The sequence below is a fragment of the Xiphias gladius genome, chromosome 22, assembly GCF_016859285.1.
Source record: "Xiphias gladius isolate SHS-SW01 ecotype Sanya breed wild chromosome 22, ASM1685928v1, whole genome shotgun sequence".
NCBI classification, from domain to species: Eukaryota; Metazoa; Chordata; class Actinopteri; order Istiophoriformes; family Xiphiidae; genus Xiphias; species Xiphias gladius.
The window spans coordinates 20,029,547-20,049,302 of NC_053421.1; the positions used below are offsets into that span (position 1 = coordinate 20,029,547).

The window sequence follows — 19,756 nt, forward strand, 5'->3', positions numbered from 1 at the left end:
AACTGACAAATGAGTGTATTTTTGTTAGTACTGTAAAGACTCGGAGCTCTCAACAACTCAGTTTCCCGTCAACCTTTGCGAGCTTTGCGTCGTTGTGCGTCAACTCCCCAGTCCCCCCACCATCATCGTTCTACAGAGGAAGAAAGGGGGAGACGGGCAGCCTATACAGAACGCTGTAAGTGTAGTTTTTATTTATATCGTATATTAAAATACATATAGATAGTTTAAGCCTGTGCTGGTCTGGCTTCTAATAACGCTCAACCTTGCCCTGACTTTAGTTCACACAAATATGAGCGGCAGCGGGCGGCCCAGGACCAGCTCATTCGCTGAGCCTCCCGGAGCTCCCGGATCCGCTGCAGCCGGTGCCGGATCAGCAGTAGCCGGTGGAAGCTCGACAGGAAAAACTGGGGCTTCACAAGCCACTGGAAGCAGCTCGACGAGCTTTGGGAATTTGAAGCTGCCTAGTGAGTATTATTTTATATATATATCATAAGCCCAGTTTACTTGTTATTACAAAGACTCGAGTTGTTCGTTATTTTTAAAGAAATGTGGCGGAGTGTGTTTAATGTCGATGATTGTCGCGGAGCTAATCTTAGCTGGTTCGCTAACTTAAATTAGCAGTCCGGCTAACGTTAGCTGTGTTTTTTCATTAAGGAGCCACTGCCATCAAGGGCTTTTATCGCATAGCTAACATTATCGTGAGCTGCTGGTGGCAAGCCTATAACTAAGCCGCTGATATTTCGACGGTAAATAACCTTATGTCATTTTTTTCCGGCCAGATTACCTAACTATTATTACTGCTTTGTAACCCAAGAATAGAGTCGGTGTTAGCCGACGCTCTAGTATTTTCGTCATCTATATCAGATGTGGAAGCTAACTAGCTTGCTAACGTTTGTAAAGATTAGGCTGAAAATGATCGGGTTTAAGTTTTTAGGCGTCGTCCAGTCTGATCTTGCACAGATAGTTTTTGGTAGATTATGATAACTTTAGTCTACAGTAGGGTAGCCTGAATACACGGAATTTATTTTCAGTGAGAATTTCCCAAATGACCAAATTCCAGTTGCTAATTAACCAGAAAATGTTGACCTTACCTTAATTTTATCTATCTGCTCGCCAGGTTGCTTACACTTATGCACACATTAAAGCATCAATGCGTGGTTTCAGACAACTGATCTAGTACATAAATCCATCCAAGGGAAACTTAAAAATTAGGAAAGTGAGAATATTCCATCTTAGTGTAGTCGAAACAGTTTGGCAAACCTGTGTCTTGCATATTGCCTGTGCAGCTGTGTCAGCACCCTCAGGTGGAGAACACGTTCTGAATTAAATTACATCTTTGTACACCTTAGAAGAATCCATTATCCCCTTCAGTAGGCTGTCTGCTTTTACATCAGTGGTTGAACATGCTCACTTTCTTTACCATTTTGATGCCTCTACTGGAAACTCTGGACTGCCAAGGCAATGTCCTTCCAGGTGGTTTTGTTGGTGTGATGACAAGAACTTGCAGAATATTCAGGGGTTATGTAGCTATGCAGTAGTAGCAGTTGGCTAAAGGTCTGTAGGGTTAAACATAACTGTGCAGAAGGACAGACTGCGAGAGACCAAAGGAAATAGCTCTTGTGTCAAATGAGATTCTTAAAACAGGACAGAAAAACTGGAGATGTTTGGGACTTTACAAGAAAATAATACTGAGTTTTATTTAATAAATGATAATTACCATAGGTGAAATGACTAACAAAGTAAATGAATGGAAGTCAAAGATTTAAATTGATGCGAGTTGCTGTGCTTTAAGTCTTCGCTTAAGGTAACACCTGCAGCCAATCAGCAAATTTTCACCAAGTGATTTGGCTCATTCCCAGCCATTGCTTTTAAATGTGAGATGACCTTTTCAGTTGCTCAGTTTTCAGAATGTTTTAGTGTTGGTCTTCAGAACCTGCTGCACTCAGTGAAAGCATTGTTCTTGTTTCAGGTGCCTGGACCCTGCAGAAACTCAAGGAAAAGTGCTGTTTTAGACTACATCGACACTAATGAGACATGCAAAAATAGTAGATGCCAATATTTGGCCTCTCATGAATCCTTAGTTCTGGGGCTGTGTTGTGTTGAGCACGTAATTTACATACTCGGCTCCAAATGGACAGCTGATTTCTGACGTATCTGCCACCGTCAGACACACCAACAATGTTGGCAGTTTTTTCCCACGCATCTTTTGTCTTTTTTATGTTCTAGTAACTCCTTAAAGACACATCATAGGGAATAGAGAAGCATGGGACTACAACAATCAGCTTTTCTTCTGTTTTGTTTAAAGTTCATTTTCATAGTGTAGTGGAGTAGTACAACAACTCTGTGTTTCGATTTCCGCTTAAATCAACATGATCACAATTGGCTCTTGCCTGGCTTTCGCTTGGACTGCGTCAGAGGATACTTGGATAAAGTTGAGCCTTTCTCCATTTTCCTCTGTAGTGTAACTGGGTGCGTTTTGAGTCTGTCAAACTCATTGTCGGGGGGGGGGGGCCTGCAAAGCCAGGTCTCATTTACAATGTATAGAAGCCATCGCTGCCCCAGCTTTTTGAATGTGTATATGTGAACGGCTCGTAAATTGGCTAAATCTGAAAACATCTCTCCATCTCTACCACTTGGCCTTTTGTACGAATTTACCTGGCTGTTTTCACACCCCAAACTGAGCTGTCTGGAGCGGATAAATCCAAAAACCCCAGGCTTAATTTCAATGTGAATCGGGAAAACAGACCTTTTCCAAAAGGAAGATGTCTTCCCATTTAGCCATGGTCGGATGCTGTGCAGCAGCAGTGTTGAGAAGGCCACTTTGTACTGCTTCTACTCTCTGTTATTCTGCCAATACTGCCAGTCACACAATACAGATATGATTATTAACCTCTATTCACTGTTGTTAAACAACATGTCAGCATGTAATTGTGATGTGATCAGTGGTTTTAGTGCAGCAGTGAAGGAATAACGTCTTGATTAACAGGTAGCATACTCATTCAGTTCTCTGACACCATAAACAAAAACATGTCAGTGAGAACATCTAAATGGTCTCTTGACAAAACTAAAAAACAGTATAAGCGATCACTGAGAGCAAGAGGCGACAGACCAACTGAGCGTGTTCGAAAGAGGAGGGAAAAGAAAATATATCCATTTTGGATGATCAAAGCCTTCAGGGATGGTGCCTATGACAGATTTAAAGTCATTTACATTTGGCCGAATAAACATCAGTCGCACATTCATTCCTACCTCTCAAATGTTGCATGTAGTCTAAAACAACCAGCTGTACAGGAACTTAACCTAAATAAAATGTCCAAAATCAGAAACAGCCTGATCAAATAATAATGGTTTTGCTTTGTATCTGTCACCCATGTTAATTTAAAAGTTGGCCGACTCACTCCTAAATATAATAATGTATCTTTCTACTACTAGTTACCCATTTCAAAAGTATAAAGTGGGCTATTACATGTCCTTACGTCCCGTTGCACCCTTTAAAACCCCAGTCACCTCCGTCCAGGCTTCAAAGCCTGAACCCAAACACACATACCCTTATTATTAACAGCAAAGTAAATGCTCAAGAGAAGAGATGCACCAACTCAGCGTCCCCCAACTTTAGATATGACCAATTCACATTAAATACGTTTTTCCTCATCAATGTAATTATGGAATTCAGTGTTTCATTGGGCTTCGAGTCAGTATTTAGTGCCTCTGCAACCCCTTGCCTCATGTTACCTTACATAAAAATGACCCCGATGAGTTATATGCAGTGTGGCATCAACATCTTGAGTCTGTGTGGTGTGAAACAGGAACATAACTGTAAAAGGTTTGAGGTGTGGGTTTTCTGAACAGTATATTATGTGACTGTGATTGGCTTGTGGTCAATTGATGCATCTTCTATTGCAGAGGAGGGGTAGATTAAAGGGATAAAAGCTACACCCAGTGTAAATCCATCACCATACAGAATCAGGCAAGATGTCATTACAATTACCATAGGCCACTAATGAAAAAATACTAGTTGTAATTTATCATGCAGTTGCTGATCATTGTATCAGGTTAAAATTGTGCTTAGGGTTTACTCTTAAAAAAAAGCTCCAAGCTAATTACTTATAAGTGTGGGTGTGATGAAAGTCACTTTGCTCATCCTTTTTCTCTTAGTCATCAGACTTGCATTGACACATCAGAAAACATAATCTATTAACTGACAGCTGGGCAGAGTGCTCATCTGTGCATTCATTATTCAAGGGTCTATCATGCCCCAGCTGCTCCATATTTAATGTGAGCCCCTCTGTCTTAACTTGGTTAAAAAGTGTGTGAAAGTGATGCTAAAAGGAAACACAGAAGAACAGTGTATTGTGGAGCTGGAATACAGGAATGTGCAGGAACCACACAGTGACTGATCTCAAAGGCTAAATATTTCCTGCTGACCTGAGGGAAGAGATCAGATCTAGGCCAATCATGTGGATACCATATCAGCTGCTGTTCACTGTTAACCTTGAAAAAGTTTCGGGTGGAAAATTCCCCAAATTGAAAAGTATACCGTTTTTATTTGTAATGGAGAATGTATTGGAGATAATAATATAATTTAGAATTTATTAAATCGTTAAATGTTTTGGGTAGATGTATTCCTACAGACAGAATTAGCAAGTGATGAAGCCAAATTTCTATCTTGGTTTTTCGTCAGTTTATGAGAGAGAACTACATGGTTCATTGTCTGACTCCATTTTGAGACTCGGAGACCTACTAAAGATCAGGAGGGGTCCTGTTGAGACAGGCGAAGTGAGCAAGCCCAGGAAATGGTAGCACTTCTGGGTGTGCTACTGTCCATGCAATTTTATCACAGGCTCTGACAAGCCTTTTGGCAATGGGCCTCTTTTCCGCAGTTCTTCCTCTCCTGGTTTCATTGCTTCAGGTGCCGGTTTGTCAAATCATTCTTGACCCAACACATGCACCCAAACACTGCACAGCTACTTGACCCTAACTAGAGCTCTTATTTACTGTTAGATCTTGAACATCTCACTTTGCTTGATTTCCACAAGGTTGAACATTAGCCTGACACTGACACTGTTGGAGTAGTTTAAAACATACACCTTGTATTCCTCCTTTTATGTAAAATGTTCTCTAATATAAGCGCTACAGCTCTAACTTGTCCCTTTAGCTATATATAATGTGATCAGGGTGTAATGGCTGTTTTTACTACATTCCTTCTTCCAAGGCCACTGATTTAGCAGAGCATCTTAGTTTTGATCCAGGTTCCATTTAATTAAATCTAACGTCCATATTTTTGTGAATTAAAGCACTGGCATTGGGACGCAGGGAAAACAGTGAATGAGGGTTTATGTGACCAGTTGATTCTCATCCAAACGTTACATCTCACACAATTACACACTGTGACATGGTCAAGGGCTTGTTTCTATCCAAATTTTCGCAGACCTCTCTACATTTAACTAGCACCATGTTGTTCCAAATGTTCTTTACCCGTGCACGCTAAATCCTTCCTTAAGGCACAGTCACTTGTCATAAATAATAAAAGTACATATACTTTAGCCCATAAAGAAAGCATTATAGCAAATATAAACATAAAAATAGTCTAGTCCACCTATAACACAATGCAAAATTTATATAAACTGTTGTAAGAACTTCAATAACAACAACATCTATAACGTTAAAGTAGCAAAAAAAATGTAGCAAATACAACCATGTGCTTAACTGACTCTTACGCAGGTATTATATCAACTCATCCTTGGGGTATATGTATATTACTGGAAAGGGGACATTGAGGTAATTTCGACTGAAATGGTGCCAGTGAAGCAAAGAAGCTGACTTCAAGGGAAACTGAAACTAATTTTATTGATTAATTTATTTGTGTAATTACATTAGTAATACTGTATTTTAGCGGGGACATGTTGTAGACACTTCTGTCAATTGTGATGAAAATGTATGAAAATCTAAGGCAGCAGTCTGGGTCAAGCCCTTGTTGAACTTTAGTTGACCTGCATCATATGCATATCTCCAGTGTGAAGGGTTTTTTATACAGGGGAGCAGGTGAAAGTGGTGTGGAAGTAGCAGGGGCTCATTACCAGCCAGTGGAGTTGGTCTGTGCAGCCACCACATAGGTCACAACCATTCAACGGAGGGGTAGAGTTTGTTGATGTTTACTTTTTCTCCCTTAGGGACACTAGTTTAAGGGCTAAACTGGAGAAGGTTGTGTTACTGGGTTTCTTACATGTTTAAACATCACTGTATCTATGGAAAGTATGGTGCTTATTATGATATGTCTGATTTCATTACCGTATGTTTGTAATTTCCAAATTATAGCTACAGTGTGTAACTTTGCGTGAAGCCGCAGTGAATTGCTTTACAGGGAGATTTTGATCATTTCTGGATCTCTCTGATAAGGTTTATTTGTGCTTTCATCCACAGGAGACAGTGGCAAAGTGACGACGGTGGTAGCCACACCCGGCCAGGGCCCCGATCGCCCACAGGAAGTGTCCTACACAGACATAAAAGTTATAGGAAATGGCTCCTTTGGAGTGGTCTACCAGGCTCGCCTCATTGACAGCCAGGAGATGGTGGCAATTAAGAAAGTTCTCCAAGACAAGAGGTTTAAGGTATGCTTAGATAGGTTTACTCAGTCAGATAATTACAGTAAGGTAAAATGCCATTGTCTAAATAGGAACTTTGCATATATAGAAAAAGTTATGGTGGCTTTTACTATGCGCAAATGTTCATTTTATTTTTTTTAAAAAGCACCACCCTTTCACTCTCTGGATTAGAATACGATGAACTTCAGAAACTGCCCTGAATTAACTTTGTCAGTTTGCTGCGAAAGTTATATTTTTGCACAATTCACATTCTGCATTTCTCTTCCCCTTCCTTTTTCCTCTGCTCATCGCAGAATAGGGAGCTGCAAATTATGAGGAAATTGGACCACTGCAACATTGTGAGGCTACGTTACTTCTTCTATTCCAGTGGAGAGAAGGTGTGTATAGTAGGATCAAGTTTCCAGATGGAGCACTTTGCCTCCACACCCAGCCATTTTTATGGTACATGCATCAAGGATAATTCATAGACATGTTCTAGACTATTAGAACTTTATTGTCACATGAATTCTAACTATTTACTTTCACTGAATTTCTCAGATTATTGTTGTAGTTTTGTTTTTGCCCTAAATGTTGCCTCCATCTGATAAAACACTGGCTACATCACCTAAACTTGAAAGGAAAGAGAGGTTTATGTATAATCGCACTAACAACCTGAGCAACAAATACTACAGCTGATGACTTTGTGAACCACTGACAAACGAGACCTTTTGGTCCATAAATTCTGTTCTGTATCCTTTAGAAACAAAATATCTGTGTCCCTGAATTCCTCAGATCAAGATGAATCTTTCTTTGTAAGTTATGCACAGTGGCATGTACTGAATTTTATGCCAGATCTGACATAGCAGGCATAGCAAAGTATCCTCACCAGCATAGAATCACTGTATAACTCGTTTATTCTCACTCCACCTCTGTAAAGAGTACAAATGTATATATCATATTTCATAATGAAAGACTTTATGATTTATGAACTAAGTACTGCGTTGGTGTCAGCAAGCCTGGATATATACTCCCCTGTGTTCATGTCAAACAATGTTAACACTTCATTGTACTTTTGTAATATTTATAATAGCAGGCTAATCAACTGTGTTTGCACTCATGATGATAGATGTGTTTTATTGTTTATAAAGTGTAACTGCAATGTCATTGGGCTCAACTGTAATTGTTTATTTAGTCATTGTTTGCAGCAAATATTCATTTAAAATAATAAGTGCAAAGTATAAGCTAAATATTTCATTTCTTTCTTATTGTCCTTCTTCAGTTATATATTAAATCACTGCTTATAGCTAAAGTTATTATTGTTTGGTTACTCACTTATCCTATATCCAATCCAACATATCTTTTTAGACTGGTTTGTTGTGTAGGTTATGCTCATAGCCCGGGATATTTTTTTTATTTTATTTTATTTTTTTGTGAAGTAATAACTTTCGATTTGTATTGGATTAGACGTCACTTTCCACTTTTAACTATACAGCTCTCTTTCTTCCTGTTGTTCGTCCTTTCCAGAAAGATGAAGTGTATTTGAATCTGGTGCTGGACTATGTCCCCGAGACAGTGTACAGGGTGGCTCGGCACTTCAACAAGGCCAAGACTACCATCCCCATCATCTATGTTAAGGTGGGTAGACACAAAAAAACAAACACACACAGCTGGGTATATGTTTGTCCCTTCACTGCTTTCACCACACCACCACAGGCATCAAAATCTTAATTCAAGCTCAATTATTCAGGGATGACACACTTCATTTCTGTATATATATTATAAGTGAAAAGGGCAGTTGTCATCTTAGAAACTAATACTATCTTGTCTGTTCAACTACTACTTGTTACGTTAAATCCACAATGTTTACAGAGGTTTTGCTTTCACCCCTGTCTGTTTATCTCAAAGCTGGTTAAGTGGACATTGTCTCAGTTCACTTTGGCAGCGGTGTAGGATTAATGCATCTGAAATGCATTTTAGCTGGAACTTAAATGCTCCATTCATTAGTTTTTGGGAAACCCTAACATCCAGACCCTCAAACAGCATTGCCTTCGTGTGGTGCTCTTACAAGCTGGAGAATTGTTCATCTTTTGCAGAAATCTGGGCTCTCATTGCTTTCGAGGTTTGAAGTATACTACTGTAAATATTTAATTCTAAAAAGATGAGACTGACTTTATGACCTTAAGTCATAATCTCCAACTCTGACATGGAATATGGCTGATATTTTCACTTGGACTAATGGGTCTGATTTGTACTTTTGTACTTTTTACAATCATACTTAGTCACTGGTTTCCATGGTAGGTCATTATCTCTCTCTGTGTGTCAAATTATAAAAGGGTTTGGTTTAAATATTTCAGACAGTCTTTTGAATTTAGTCTCATCAGTTATTATGCAATTTTTGACTGAAATTCAGAGGAAATAAAGTAAAATTTTGTTCAGTAACTGCCTTTGGATATAATAAACAACCAAGCATTTCCCCATTTTTTTTTCACAGACAGCTCACTGTTTAAGGATTATGAAAGCAAAAAGGGAAAGATGGCCCCATGGGAATTAATGTGTTTGCAATACACTTGGTACCCTCTCTAAACGGGTGTTCATTTTAGGGAGAGTGTTTGTGTGTTTACTGTGTCTGTAGCAGCAGAGGACATTATAGCTGTCTCATGGCCCATTTCCCTACGTCAGCCTGCTGCTCCCCTGTGGCTTTGAGATTCATACTGATCTCTCCCCCTTTCTCTCTCCTCTGTCATCCCTCCTTCCTCCGGCGACACACTTCCGTCACAGCATGTCTGGGGTCCTTTCCTCCTCCCTGCCTTCTGGGTCTAATGTTTTTACTTTGTCTCTCATTGACTCCTTCTTCCTCAAACCCTCTCCTCCTCTCCTCCTTTTCTCCCTCTCTCTCTCTGCCCCGTTTTTAACCATCATCTCTCATCCATCAGTCATCTTGTCTTGAATCATTTTTATTATCTGTGGCTGGCCTGCTGTCACTGCATCATGTGGGTAATAATGATGATAATGGTGATAACAGTGATTTCATATTAAGATGCTTAAATTCTGCATTCCACGGACACATTAAATGGGTGCAAACTATGTGTAGACAAATGACAGACGAGTCGGATGAGGAAAGTTATACGTCTCCAGGGAGAGTTTTTCACCCTTGTGTTTTTTGTAGAAACATGCCACTGCAGGCTGCATCAGACACCATACAGATGCTTCTTTCATCACGCACCTACACAGTGAACCAGAAAACCGAATTAGGGAACATGTAGAAGTGAAGAAAATCTATATAGACAAACACTCGTGTTCCCCTACATTTGGAAAATAAATTATATTGCCCTTTAATATTCTTTAGTAAACTATCCAGATATTATATTTGTAGCACAGTAATCATCAGCTAGGGTTAGCTAGACTTTAGCTCAGTGGTTCCCAACCTTCCTGGTTAGTGTTTACTTGAAGACTTCTCACCACGCGGTCTACGTATGTATACAAATTGTGACTAGAAATAAGCAAATATTTAAGAAAAGTCTGAACCATGGATATACATTTTTATAAAAGAACAATATTTTTCTTCTTTCCTATAACGTTCATTATCTTACGACCCCATGGTGTCGTCCCAACCCACAGGTTGGAACCGCTGCCACCTTAGTTGACTCAAGCTTAGCTCAGGTCAGTTAAGGTGACACAAGACTAGGGAGAGACGAAATGGCAATGAAATTTAGGTTTCTGGTTATTCATTATAACTTTTAATTTATACAGTGAATTTAATTGACAGGGTAACTGCAGATCTTGAAAAGTCTTTAAAAACATTGAAATCACCTTCCTCAAAAAATGGTCTTTGAAGGTATTAGTCTTAGAATGTCTTAAATTGAATTAACAAACATCTTGAATATATTCTCTTGCCCACTGTAGGCAGTAATGTTCGTTATTAAGTATTATCGTAATTGATTGCAGGCTGTCGGGAGATATTATACATCTGTAAACTATAAGTAGGACTGTTGTGACAGTGGATTGTTCTGCCGGAGGCTGTCCAGTCCTTTTTTTGTGAAGTTTCAGTCAGTGATGTAGCAAACACTGTCACTACTGCTAGCTACAGTAGGTAGGAAGCTCATTGTCTCATGACAGACAAGTGTCAGCTTTAGCAATGAAGTTGAATAAATCATTTTTAATTGTTTTATCCATCCATCCCCTTGGTTTACAGACCACTGGAAAGTACTGGAAAATTTTTATAATTCTGGGACATATTACCCTTACTGGTTTTCCATTATACTTTCATACTTTGGCTGGCAGTGATCATTGAATGGGTATTAAATTGCATTCTATTGGATATTAAAAAGGTCTTTAAAAGTTTTAAATTTAATTTAATTTTATAGTGAACTTGGGCTGTCCTCACGTGCTCTTTTGCTTTTCTTCTTGGAATATGTGTATGATTCTGTTGTTAAACACGGTCGGGCATTCTGCCAACCCTCTCTGTCCCCCCTCAGGTGTACATGTACCAGCTGTTCCGCAGTCTGGCTTATATCCATTCCCAGGGCGTGTGTCACAGAGACATCAAGCCCCAGAACCTCCTGGTGGACCCAGAGACGGCCATCCTCAAACTCTGTGACTTTGGCAGGTCAGTAACAGACACTGCTTCTGGACATGTCTGTCTGTCTCTGTCATTCTTTCCATTGTTGTAACCGTCTGTCTCAGCATGCATGTTTAGTTGGCTGTCTTTTTGTGTAGCCATCTCTTTCTCAGTCTTGACTTTGTCTTTGTGTATCTGTCACATGCATTCTTACCTCCCTACCTCTCTGTCGCCTCCATGTTTTGTGAAACAAACAAACTGAGAAATGAAAGATTTTGTGTTAACTGATCCTGAACCTGTTTGTTTTTTGCTTCATTTCCACCTTCTAGTGCTAAGCAGCTAGTTCGGGGGGAGCCAAATGTGTCCTATATCTGCTCACGGTACTATCGTGCCCCAGAGCTCATCTTTGGTGCCACCGACTACACATCCAACATTGACATCTGGTCGGCCGGCTGTGTACTGGCTGAGCTGCTGCTAGGCCAGCCCATCTTCCCCGGGGACAGTGGTGTGGACCAGCTAGTAGAGATCATCAAGGTACAGTAAGGATGCTACAAACAGTGGAGGAAAGCCAACCAATAGCACAAGCCACTAGATGAGCGAGACAAGGTGTAAAGTTTGGAATTGAAACTAGTTTTGGCAGAGTCAAGAGACTGCATTTGTAAGAACTATGGAAAAAGAAACACCCTTTCAGGGCCAAATATTACCTAAGTCCTACTTCACAACAAAACACATTTATACTGAAATTTAAATACAGGTGTTATTAAATGGAGCGCACTCTATAACAAAGAATATTTGTGTTATCGTCCACACTAACAATCCCTCCTCCCCCTGTTTGTCACAGGCATGCAGGACATGCCAATAATTGTGATTAATATGAATTAATATTAACTTTTCACCCTTGTTTATCAGGTTCTGGGGACACCAACAAGGGAGCAGATCCGGGAGATGAACCCTAACTACACAGAGTTCAAATTCCCACAGATCAAAGCACACCCTTGGACAAAGGTATGTTCACAGTACTGGAGTACAATAATGCTGGATAGCAGTTATCCACGCACTCAATTTTAGTATTTACAGGTGTCTGAAACAGCTTTTTTGCTCTTTTCTGGATAAGAAATATGTCATAGGAAAATACAAAAATAAGACCCAGGTTGTGCGAAACTGAAATTTGATGGTTTATGTAAGTAGACTTAGTGTGTTTTGTTTGTCAGCTAGAATAGGTCTTAGATTTTTATAAACAAATTAAAACAAGTTTTTGGTGGGACTGACTCTTTGTATCAATACAGAACCCTAAATTTCTGAGTTAGATTTCTCTCTCCCGTCAGGTGTTTAAGCCTCGTACCCCACCAGAGGCCATTGCCCTCTGCTCTCGACTGCTGGAATACACGCCGGTGACCAGGCTCTCTCCTCTAGAGGCATGTGCGCACGCCTTCTTCGATGAGCTGCGCCAGCCCAACACCCGCCTGCCCAGCGGACGAGAACTGCCGCTCCTCTTCAACTTCAGTCCCGTTGGTCAGTTTGCCTCCCTGCCATTCATTTTTGTCACAATGTATTTTTTTGTATTTGACATCTCAATGCCTTCGCTTAGATGCTCATGGTTGGTTGTCATGCCATTTCACCTATAATATTTTATGTGTAATTAAACATTTATTTGTCTTTTCTGTTCTCACAGAGCTGTCTATCCAGCCCCAGTTGAACTCCACACTCATTCCTCCTCACGCTCGTGCACAGACATCACCTGCCTCACATGGTATGTTTGGCCACATAAACGAATCCTCTTTTTGATGTTACAGTTATTGTTGATAGAGCATACTGAGAAGTGGCATTATCTATTCATTTATTAGCAATTTTTATTATGCTGTTTGTCTTTAGAGTCCTAGAAAATGCACAAAACAATTACAGGTAATTTGGATCATCCACTGGTAACTGAAAAAGTAGTGTTGAAATCAGAATATCTTTTTTGCTGCTGACCTGTATAACCCTTACCCTTAGTTTAACTTAAGTCTAAACTGTAACCCTTACCTATTTTTGAAATCCAACCCTGCAATTACCTTTAGTGCAAATACTGAATGACAATAGACTAAATTTCTTACCAGTATTAATATATTCTAAAAAAAAAACATTTAAGAAACCCATTGTAGTCACACAATGGATAGTTTCAAACTATGAAAACTGAATGATCTATCAAAACACATGACTGAACTCCCTCAGTGAGATTGTTTTTGATTGTTACAATTGCGTTCCCTCTCTCTCCCTGCAGAGGGCAGTGTGTCAGACAGTACCGCCCAACCCAGCTCAGCACCTGGATCCATCAACAACAGCACCTGAGCATCCATCCCTCTGTCATCCTTTCTTTTTTGTCTTCCCCATTTTCCTTTTCTTTCCTCTGCTCTTCTCCCTCTCAACCTTCCAAATGGCTCCAAACCCTTGAAATACAAAAAAAAAAACTATACACACCCACATAAACACTCAGCATTGCTTTTTACCCTGAATGTTAACCATTTCCACTAGAAAGTGTTTCCGTGGCTGCTAGCTTCAGGAAGATGTGGGTTGTTTTTAAGGAAATTTAGGTAGCCACGCTTGGGCTTAATGTAAGCTGCAGTTTTAAGTCCAGGGGAGCCCTTTGTCTGGCTTATTTCAATACGGAAACATAACATTGGTTTGGTAGGATGTTTGGGAGATGAGGAGGGGGGTTGTACATGTGTGGATTTCTGTATTATAATCAACAGTTGACTTTTATCCCTTTTATGTTCTTTTTATTTGTATTAGCTAGTTTTATGTGTGGCCGTGGTGCCATTGAATGGGGTCTTGATTGGCTATGAAGTTGAGAATGAGGGCCGCATGTAAGGCCTGACTAATATTGACAATCATCTTTAGTAGGGTCAAAACTGGCACACCTGTATTGTACATAGTGTTTGATCGTACAACCCACTGTGTAGACTAGTGGCTTCTCTGTCATTTACTACCCTGAACTCAACTCAAGTATTGTCAGTTCACCAAGCCCAGTGGTGAACAAATCTGAAGAATTTTTTTAAATCTCCCAGTTTGATACCAGACAGAAGATACTGGCTAATTTTGTCCATGTAATTTTAGATAAAAGGTGGTTTTAAATTTTATTACAGAGCAGGGCACCACAGCCTGTCTTTACTGTTTCTTTTTGAATATTAGCTCCTCAACTGCCTTTTATGTGACTGAGAGGGAGCTTTATATGAGCAGACTTCACACGTCTTGACTTTCTTTGTATAAATTCATGTTGTCATAGCTTAAGCTGGAATCCAAGTGTTTCATGTTGATTCTCAAGTGAGTATTGCACATCTCCAAAGAGAGTAGGGGGGAAGACAAGGGGTGAGTTATTTGTACTGTCCAGTTGTGAACATAACCTCACACAGAGGGAGTCGTTGGTGTGGGGCTCCAGGTGCATCTAATACAGAAGCCTCAATGTCTCAAATGTCATAAACACAGTTGTCTAGCACTGTAGGGTGAATAGTCACCTCATTAATTATGTCAATTTTACAGTGTTATGTTTCATATCAGCTTGATTATGTTGACGAATGTCATCGGGTGCAGAGGGTACAGAGAGACTACTGGCTGCTTTCACTGCTCACTTGGCTCATCATTGTCATGTCAGCTAGTATATACAGTTACTGTTTGTGCAGGAGGTTGACTCTGTGAATGAATTTTGTTTGCTGTGTGTGAGACATTTCTTGAAACCCTCTTCGCCCCTTCCCAAACAGCCTGCCTGTGATGCTCATATCATGTTCTTCTCATCCCGTAATGGTGGTAGGAACTGATCTCGAATGATTCACGCAGCTTAACGGTCCACTGTCGGCATAGACTAGTTTATTTCTTCCGGCACGCAAATGTGCATGTTCAGCCCAAGTTGACCACACTATATTACTTCCACTAATATCAGTAATAATCTGACCAGAAATGATGCTCAAACGCCTGAAACCCAACAGCTTTTGGAGCCTCCCCCTGATTCCTTTTTGCCCTCACCCCTCTGCCTTCTGCTCCCCTCTTTCCTCCTTTTTTCACTGCTAAACTGTAAATATCAAGTACCTTTTATTTTATTTTGTTATTTTTGTTATAATTGTTATTATATTGTTGTTCTTGTCATTTTTTTTTCTCTAGTAGACCGGTGCAGCAGCGGCCGGACTGTTTATCCTCAGTCTCAGTCTCAGTCTGTAAATACGATTTCATTTCAGTCCCTGGTTCACGAGGGGAAAAACAGAACAAAATGTTTCATTTTTATTCTCTCTCCCTCCATTTCTCTCTTCATAGCTTTCCCTTTTCCCCCATAAATGTTGTTATAATTGTTTTATTTATTGTATTGTGTTTTTTGGGGGTGGGAGTGGGGGGATCTTTTCTTTTCCACTGGGGTGGTAAAAATTGAGAGATTTGCTTTTTTTTTTGTTTTTTTTTTTGGTTTGTTTTAAATTCCAAATTTTAGTCCAACAAAAGTCACATGCAAAACAATTTCACATCCAAGATACTGTACTCAGATCCAGATGTTGGAGAGTGCTGTTCAATCAGTGCATATACAGCTGCACATGCTAGCCAACAGGTGGACAACAGCCAACAGTTTTCCATTTAACTTCAATGGGAAGTGAATGTTACAAACTTCTGGATCTATGGGGTTGTGGTGTCAGGAGGGAGCTTGGATCACTGTGTGTGTGATTGTGTGTTTGTGTGTGTGTGTGTGTGTGTGTGTGTGTGTGTGTGTGTGGGTGTATGCGTGTATGTCTGGAGGAAAGGAGAACAATGAATCTGTCCATTGACATGTATCATCTCCTGTGTCCGACCGTCTCCTGCTTTCCCTTGCTGTTTGTCGTATGAGTGTAACAGGTTTGACCTGTTGACAGTATGAATGTTTCACAGATACCTGGTGAGTTTCTTGAGCACAGCTGCAGGGAATGTATGTGTGTTTGTGTGTGTGTGTGTGTGTGTTGGCAAACCATGGACATTATTCTCTGTATTTTCCTAAATGAAGAGCTGACAAAATGTGTTTTTGTTTCCATCTTCTGATCTGTCACACTGAGTTTTAATTTTGCTCTTTTATCACCCTTGTCTGATGGAAAAATGTCATTGCTGGGAACAGAGCGGTTGGATAAAGGAGATGATGAACAGTGAGGGATGGAGGGAGAGAGACAGTTTTTGTTTGTTGGTATAAATAATTAAACTCATTAATAAAGTGATGAAACTGTTCCTGTCTCACATTCATGATTGAATTGCACCTGAATAATTGAGCCATGTTTAAATAATCACGGTGGGGATACACAACATAATGACATATCAGTGTGTTAATAGATAACTCACTTGTCCTGTGTATGCAAAGAAAGAGAACATCAGTAATACGAAGTTAAATGTACCAATGCTGCTTATAGTCCTCTGTGCAAAAGGGTGGATTACCACCCAGGCAAAGTGGGCGAACGCCCCAAAAACTGCAGGATTGGCCCAATTTGTTGAAAATTTGTTTGGAAGATGTACCACTAAGCTGATAATGAACATAATTGATGATACTTAAGTACTGAGGAGTTTTTACCAGTGGTGGAAGAAGTTTTAAGATTCTTTACATAAGTAAAAGTACTTTTCACATGATAAATCTGAGGGGTTGTGAGATAATGATTGGGAGAAGAAAGTAGAAAAAAAAAAATTTGTGTTGCTCAAATGGGTATTAAATTTTTGGACTTTTCTCAAATCTTTGTTTCTCTTGTGAAAAATTGGATAATTTGACCTCTTTGGACCTCAAACCGTTATTAAATTAACCCATCAAATAAGTTTAAAGGGGAATATATATTATCGATCTCATTCAGACATCTGAGACATGACAAGGGCCCCCAGCTAGATTCTGTTTTTCTGCAAGCTGTCACAAATCAAAAAGGTTGAGAACCACTGTTAACTGTTAATCTTTAACAATGTATTGTATTTTGTAAGCTTATATTATGATTTTTTTGGTGAAATATGAAATTGAAAAGTTACTAGTACTATAAGTGGTGCAGTAAAAAGTACATTTTCCTCTGAAATTTAGTGGAGTGGAAGTTGTAAGTAGCAGAAAATGGAAAGTACAGTACAAGTGCCTCAAAATTGTACTTAGGTACAATAAATTAGTAATATGTCCTTGTAAGACCTGACTCAGTCCTTGTTCTGTATTCATTAACATGAATTTAAGTCTTACATAGATATTTAAGAACAAATATTGATTTTGTGCTCAGCTAAGGTGGTTGCCATTAACCATTTTCTTCTTGAAGAAGAGCTGTTTTTTTTCTTGCTTTGAGTACTTGTACTTTCACTTCACCCAGTTTCTAGGTTTCTTTTGGTGTACGATGGTGTACAAATGTCCCCTTTCTCCCACAAGAAATGTTTATAGAAAAATGTACTGAATATAAAGCAGGACACATTTAATTCACGAATGTTGATGGCGGGATTTTGAATAAACTTGCCTATTAGCCATGAGTCAGGATTTTCTTCATCTTTATATGAAACCTTTTCATGAAGGGATTAATGAAATGAAGCGCTCTTTATGCTCTGCAGTGGAGTCGGGTGGAGTGGTGAACTCTGGAAAGCCCCGTTTGGATGAAATTATGAAATCAGAAGGGTTGTTATGGGAACCATGCTATTGCAAATGTCAGTGAAAATGTTTTTGACCTTGATTGATGAAATCCTGCATTTCAACAGTTTGACTATATCAGGTGTGTGAACAGAGGGGAGGGTTCGGGGCATGTTCATGAACAGTTAACGTGCTGGTATTCATATTGTTTTGGGTTGATGGTACATTTCAGTAGCACTCCCCCTCAGCCTTTATCTCTCTCTTTTGACATATAGTCTCACTTTTGTTTCAAGATATCCGAGCATTACATTGAATTCAGGTCTCAGTTGGCCCGGTGGCTTCAAGGACCTTCAGCACACATCTCAAATACGGCTGAATATCTTCATGGCTGACAAACAAGAGCCAGGGAAGTCTCCCCCGCACAATTTTTCTTTCAGACAAGAATCTACTGTTCACTGCTGTAAAAGAAGAGCAGGATTTAATGAAGTCTCAGGGTGTCAATGAACTTTCTTCTTTCGTCTTCCTCTGTGTTCAGCAGAAATTATTTATAGGCTCTGGCAGAACCTTTGCTGCCCGGTGCTTAACCAAAATTTCTTGGTTACCTGTAAGCCTGCCCCTCAGGTCCAGCTCATTTAAATTAACACTATTTCCTTGTGTGACCTGGCCTAGTCCTTGGTCTCTGCTCTTAAACATGACCTTAAGTCTTACATAGATATTTAGCACGAATTTAGATCGTGTGATAAATTTGAAGACAGACTTTGCTTTACAAAATATTAAGGCACTTGTTCAAGTTAGAAAGATTTGGCAGGGCAGTGTAATTGTGTAGGCAGAAGAAATCCTGCAATACTTGGTGACTTCTGTTTGTTATTAGCAAAATAGTTGGTCCTTATGTTTTACTACTATAAAACTTTTTAATACTATGAAACTACTATTCCGCCCTACAAAGGCAGTGTGCAGTAACTACTGAAGTACGGATGGACAGGAAACTGTAAAATGAAAGAAAGGTTGTTATGCTTTCATTTTATGTCTTTTTAGGCTGATCATTTTACCCAAAAAAATCATTCCCATAGAACCCGCACAGAAATGCAGATGCTGCAGTCTGCCTTTGGATAATTTTTTGCAGTTTCTACCAACAATATGTGTTCTCTCAATTTTCTTTCATCATTTTAACTAGTTTGTTCAAGACGATTGACTTTATTTTGATCATTTTTATAGTTAATAGTTCACAGGAATAAAGTTTTTATGTGTTTCTATGTGTCTGAGTCTGAGTTTATTTATATTGAAATCGATATAATACATTCATTTACAATTTAATACATTTGACTTATGATTTGAAGATAGCTTAACCACACCAAATCACATCAATTTTCTAGCTACCTTTAGTGTCCCATACATCATGAATTGATTTAGCTGCTGCCTTGTTTAATTTCGTGAAATAACCAACTAAATTACCAAAATGTCATTTTACAGTCATTTACAGATGGAAAACTAGGAGAAAGTCAATAATTAACCCTAAGTTAGCCTTAACTAAAACTAAGTTTTAGTTAAGGCTTGCCACGGCTATCTCACAAGCTAACTTTCACGTGATATAGCCCTCTTACTTTAGCTGCCTAGTTAGCTGTCTCTCTATGGCAGAGAGTGCAGTTAATGTGGTGAGGAGACCTACAGTTCCCAGATTACCAAGACAAGGTCTGTCTTGAAGTTACTGCAAATTTAAAAAGCTGCTTCCACAGGAATTAAAGACATTACATAACAACACAAGCATGTGAACACAAGCATCAACTCCTCTGCACTCACATGCCAAAGTTTGAGCAGCCCAGGGACAATCACATATTTTGTTGATATTTAAAGAGAAAAGAAGTGAATACAACCGCTACAGCAAATTATGTCATTAATTTAAAAAAAGCAGAAGGCTACTTAGTAACCCCTCTTTGGCAGATGTCACAGCTTGCAGACAATTTTCGTCCCAGGCTAAAAGTCTTTCTATTCTCGAATTAGGAATTTTCACCCACTCTTCCTTGCAAATCACTTCAAGCTCCAAGATATTTTTAGGCTGTCTTGCAGGCACAG

The 19,756-nt window shown here is 39.4% G+C and overlaps 1 protein-coding gene across 1 annotated transcript; it reads left to right on the top strand.

Moving 5' to 3' along the window:
• The first annotated feature begins 47 nt into the window (after nucleotides 1-47).
• On the top strand, nucleotides 48-16,358 carry gsk3ab (glycogen synthase kinase 3 alpha b). Its single transcript, XM_040117578.1, has 11 exons — nucleotides 48-175; nucleotides 279-464; nucleotides 6,421-6,608; nucleotides 6,896-6,979; nucleotides 8,106-8,216; nucleotides 11,057-11,187; nucleotides 11,469-11,673; nucleotides 12,049-12,144; nucleotides 12,465-12,651; nucleotides 12,812-12,889; nucleotides 13,400-16,358. Exons 2-11 carry the CDS (start codon nucleotides 290-292, stop codon nucleotides 13,465-13,467), a joined length of 1,323 nt encoding a protein of 440 aa, XP_039973512.1. The 5' UTR covers nucleotides 48-175; nucleotides 279-289; the 3' UTR covers nucleotides 13,468-16,358.
• Nucleotides 16,359-19,756: the final 3,398 nt, after the last annotated feature.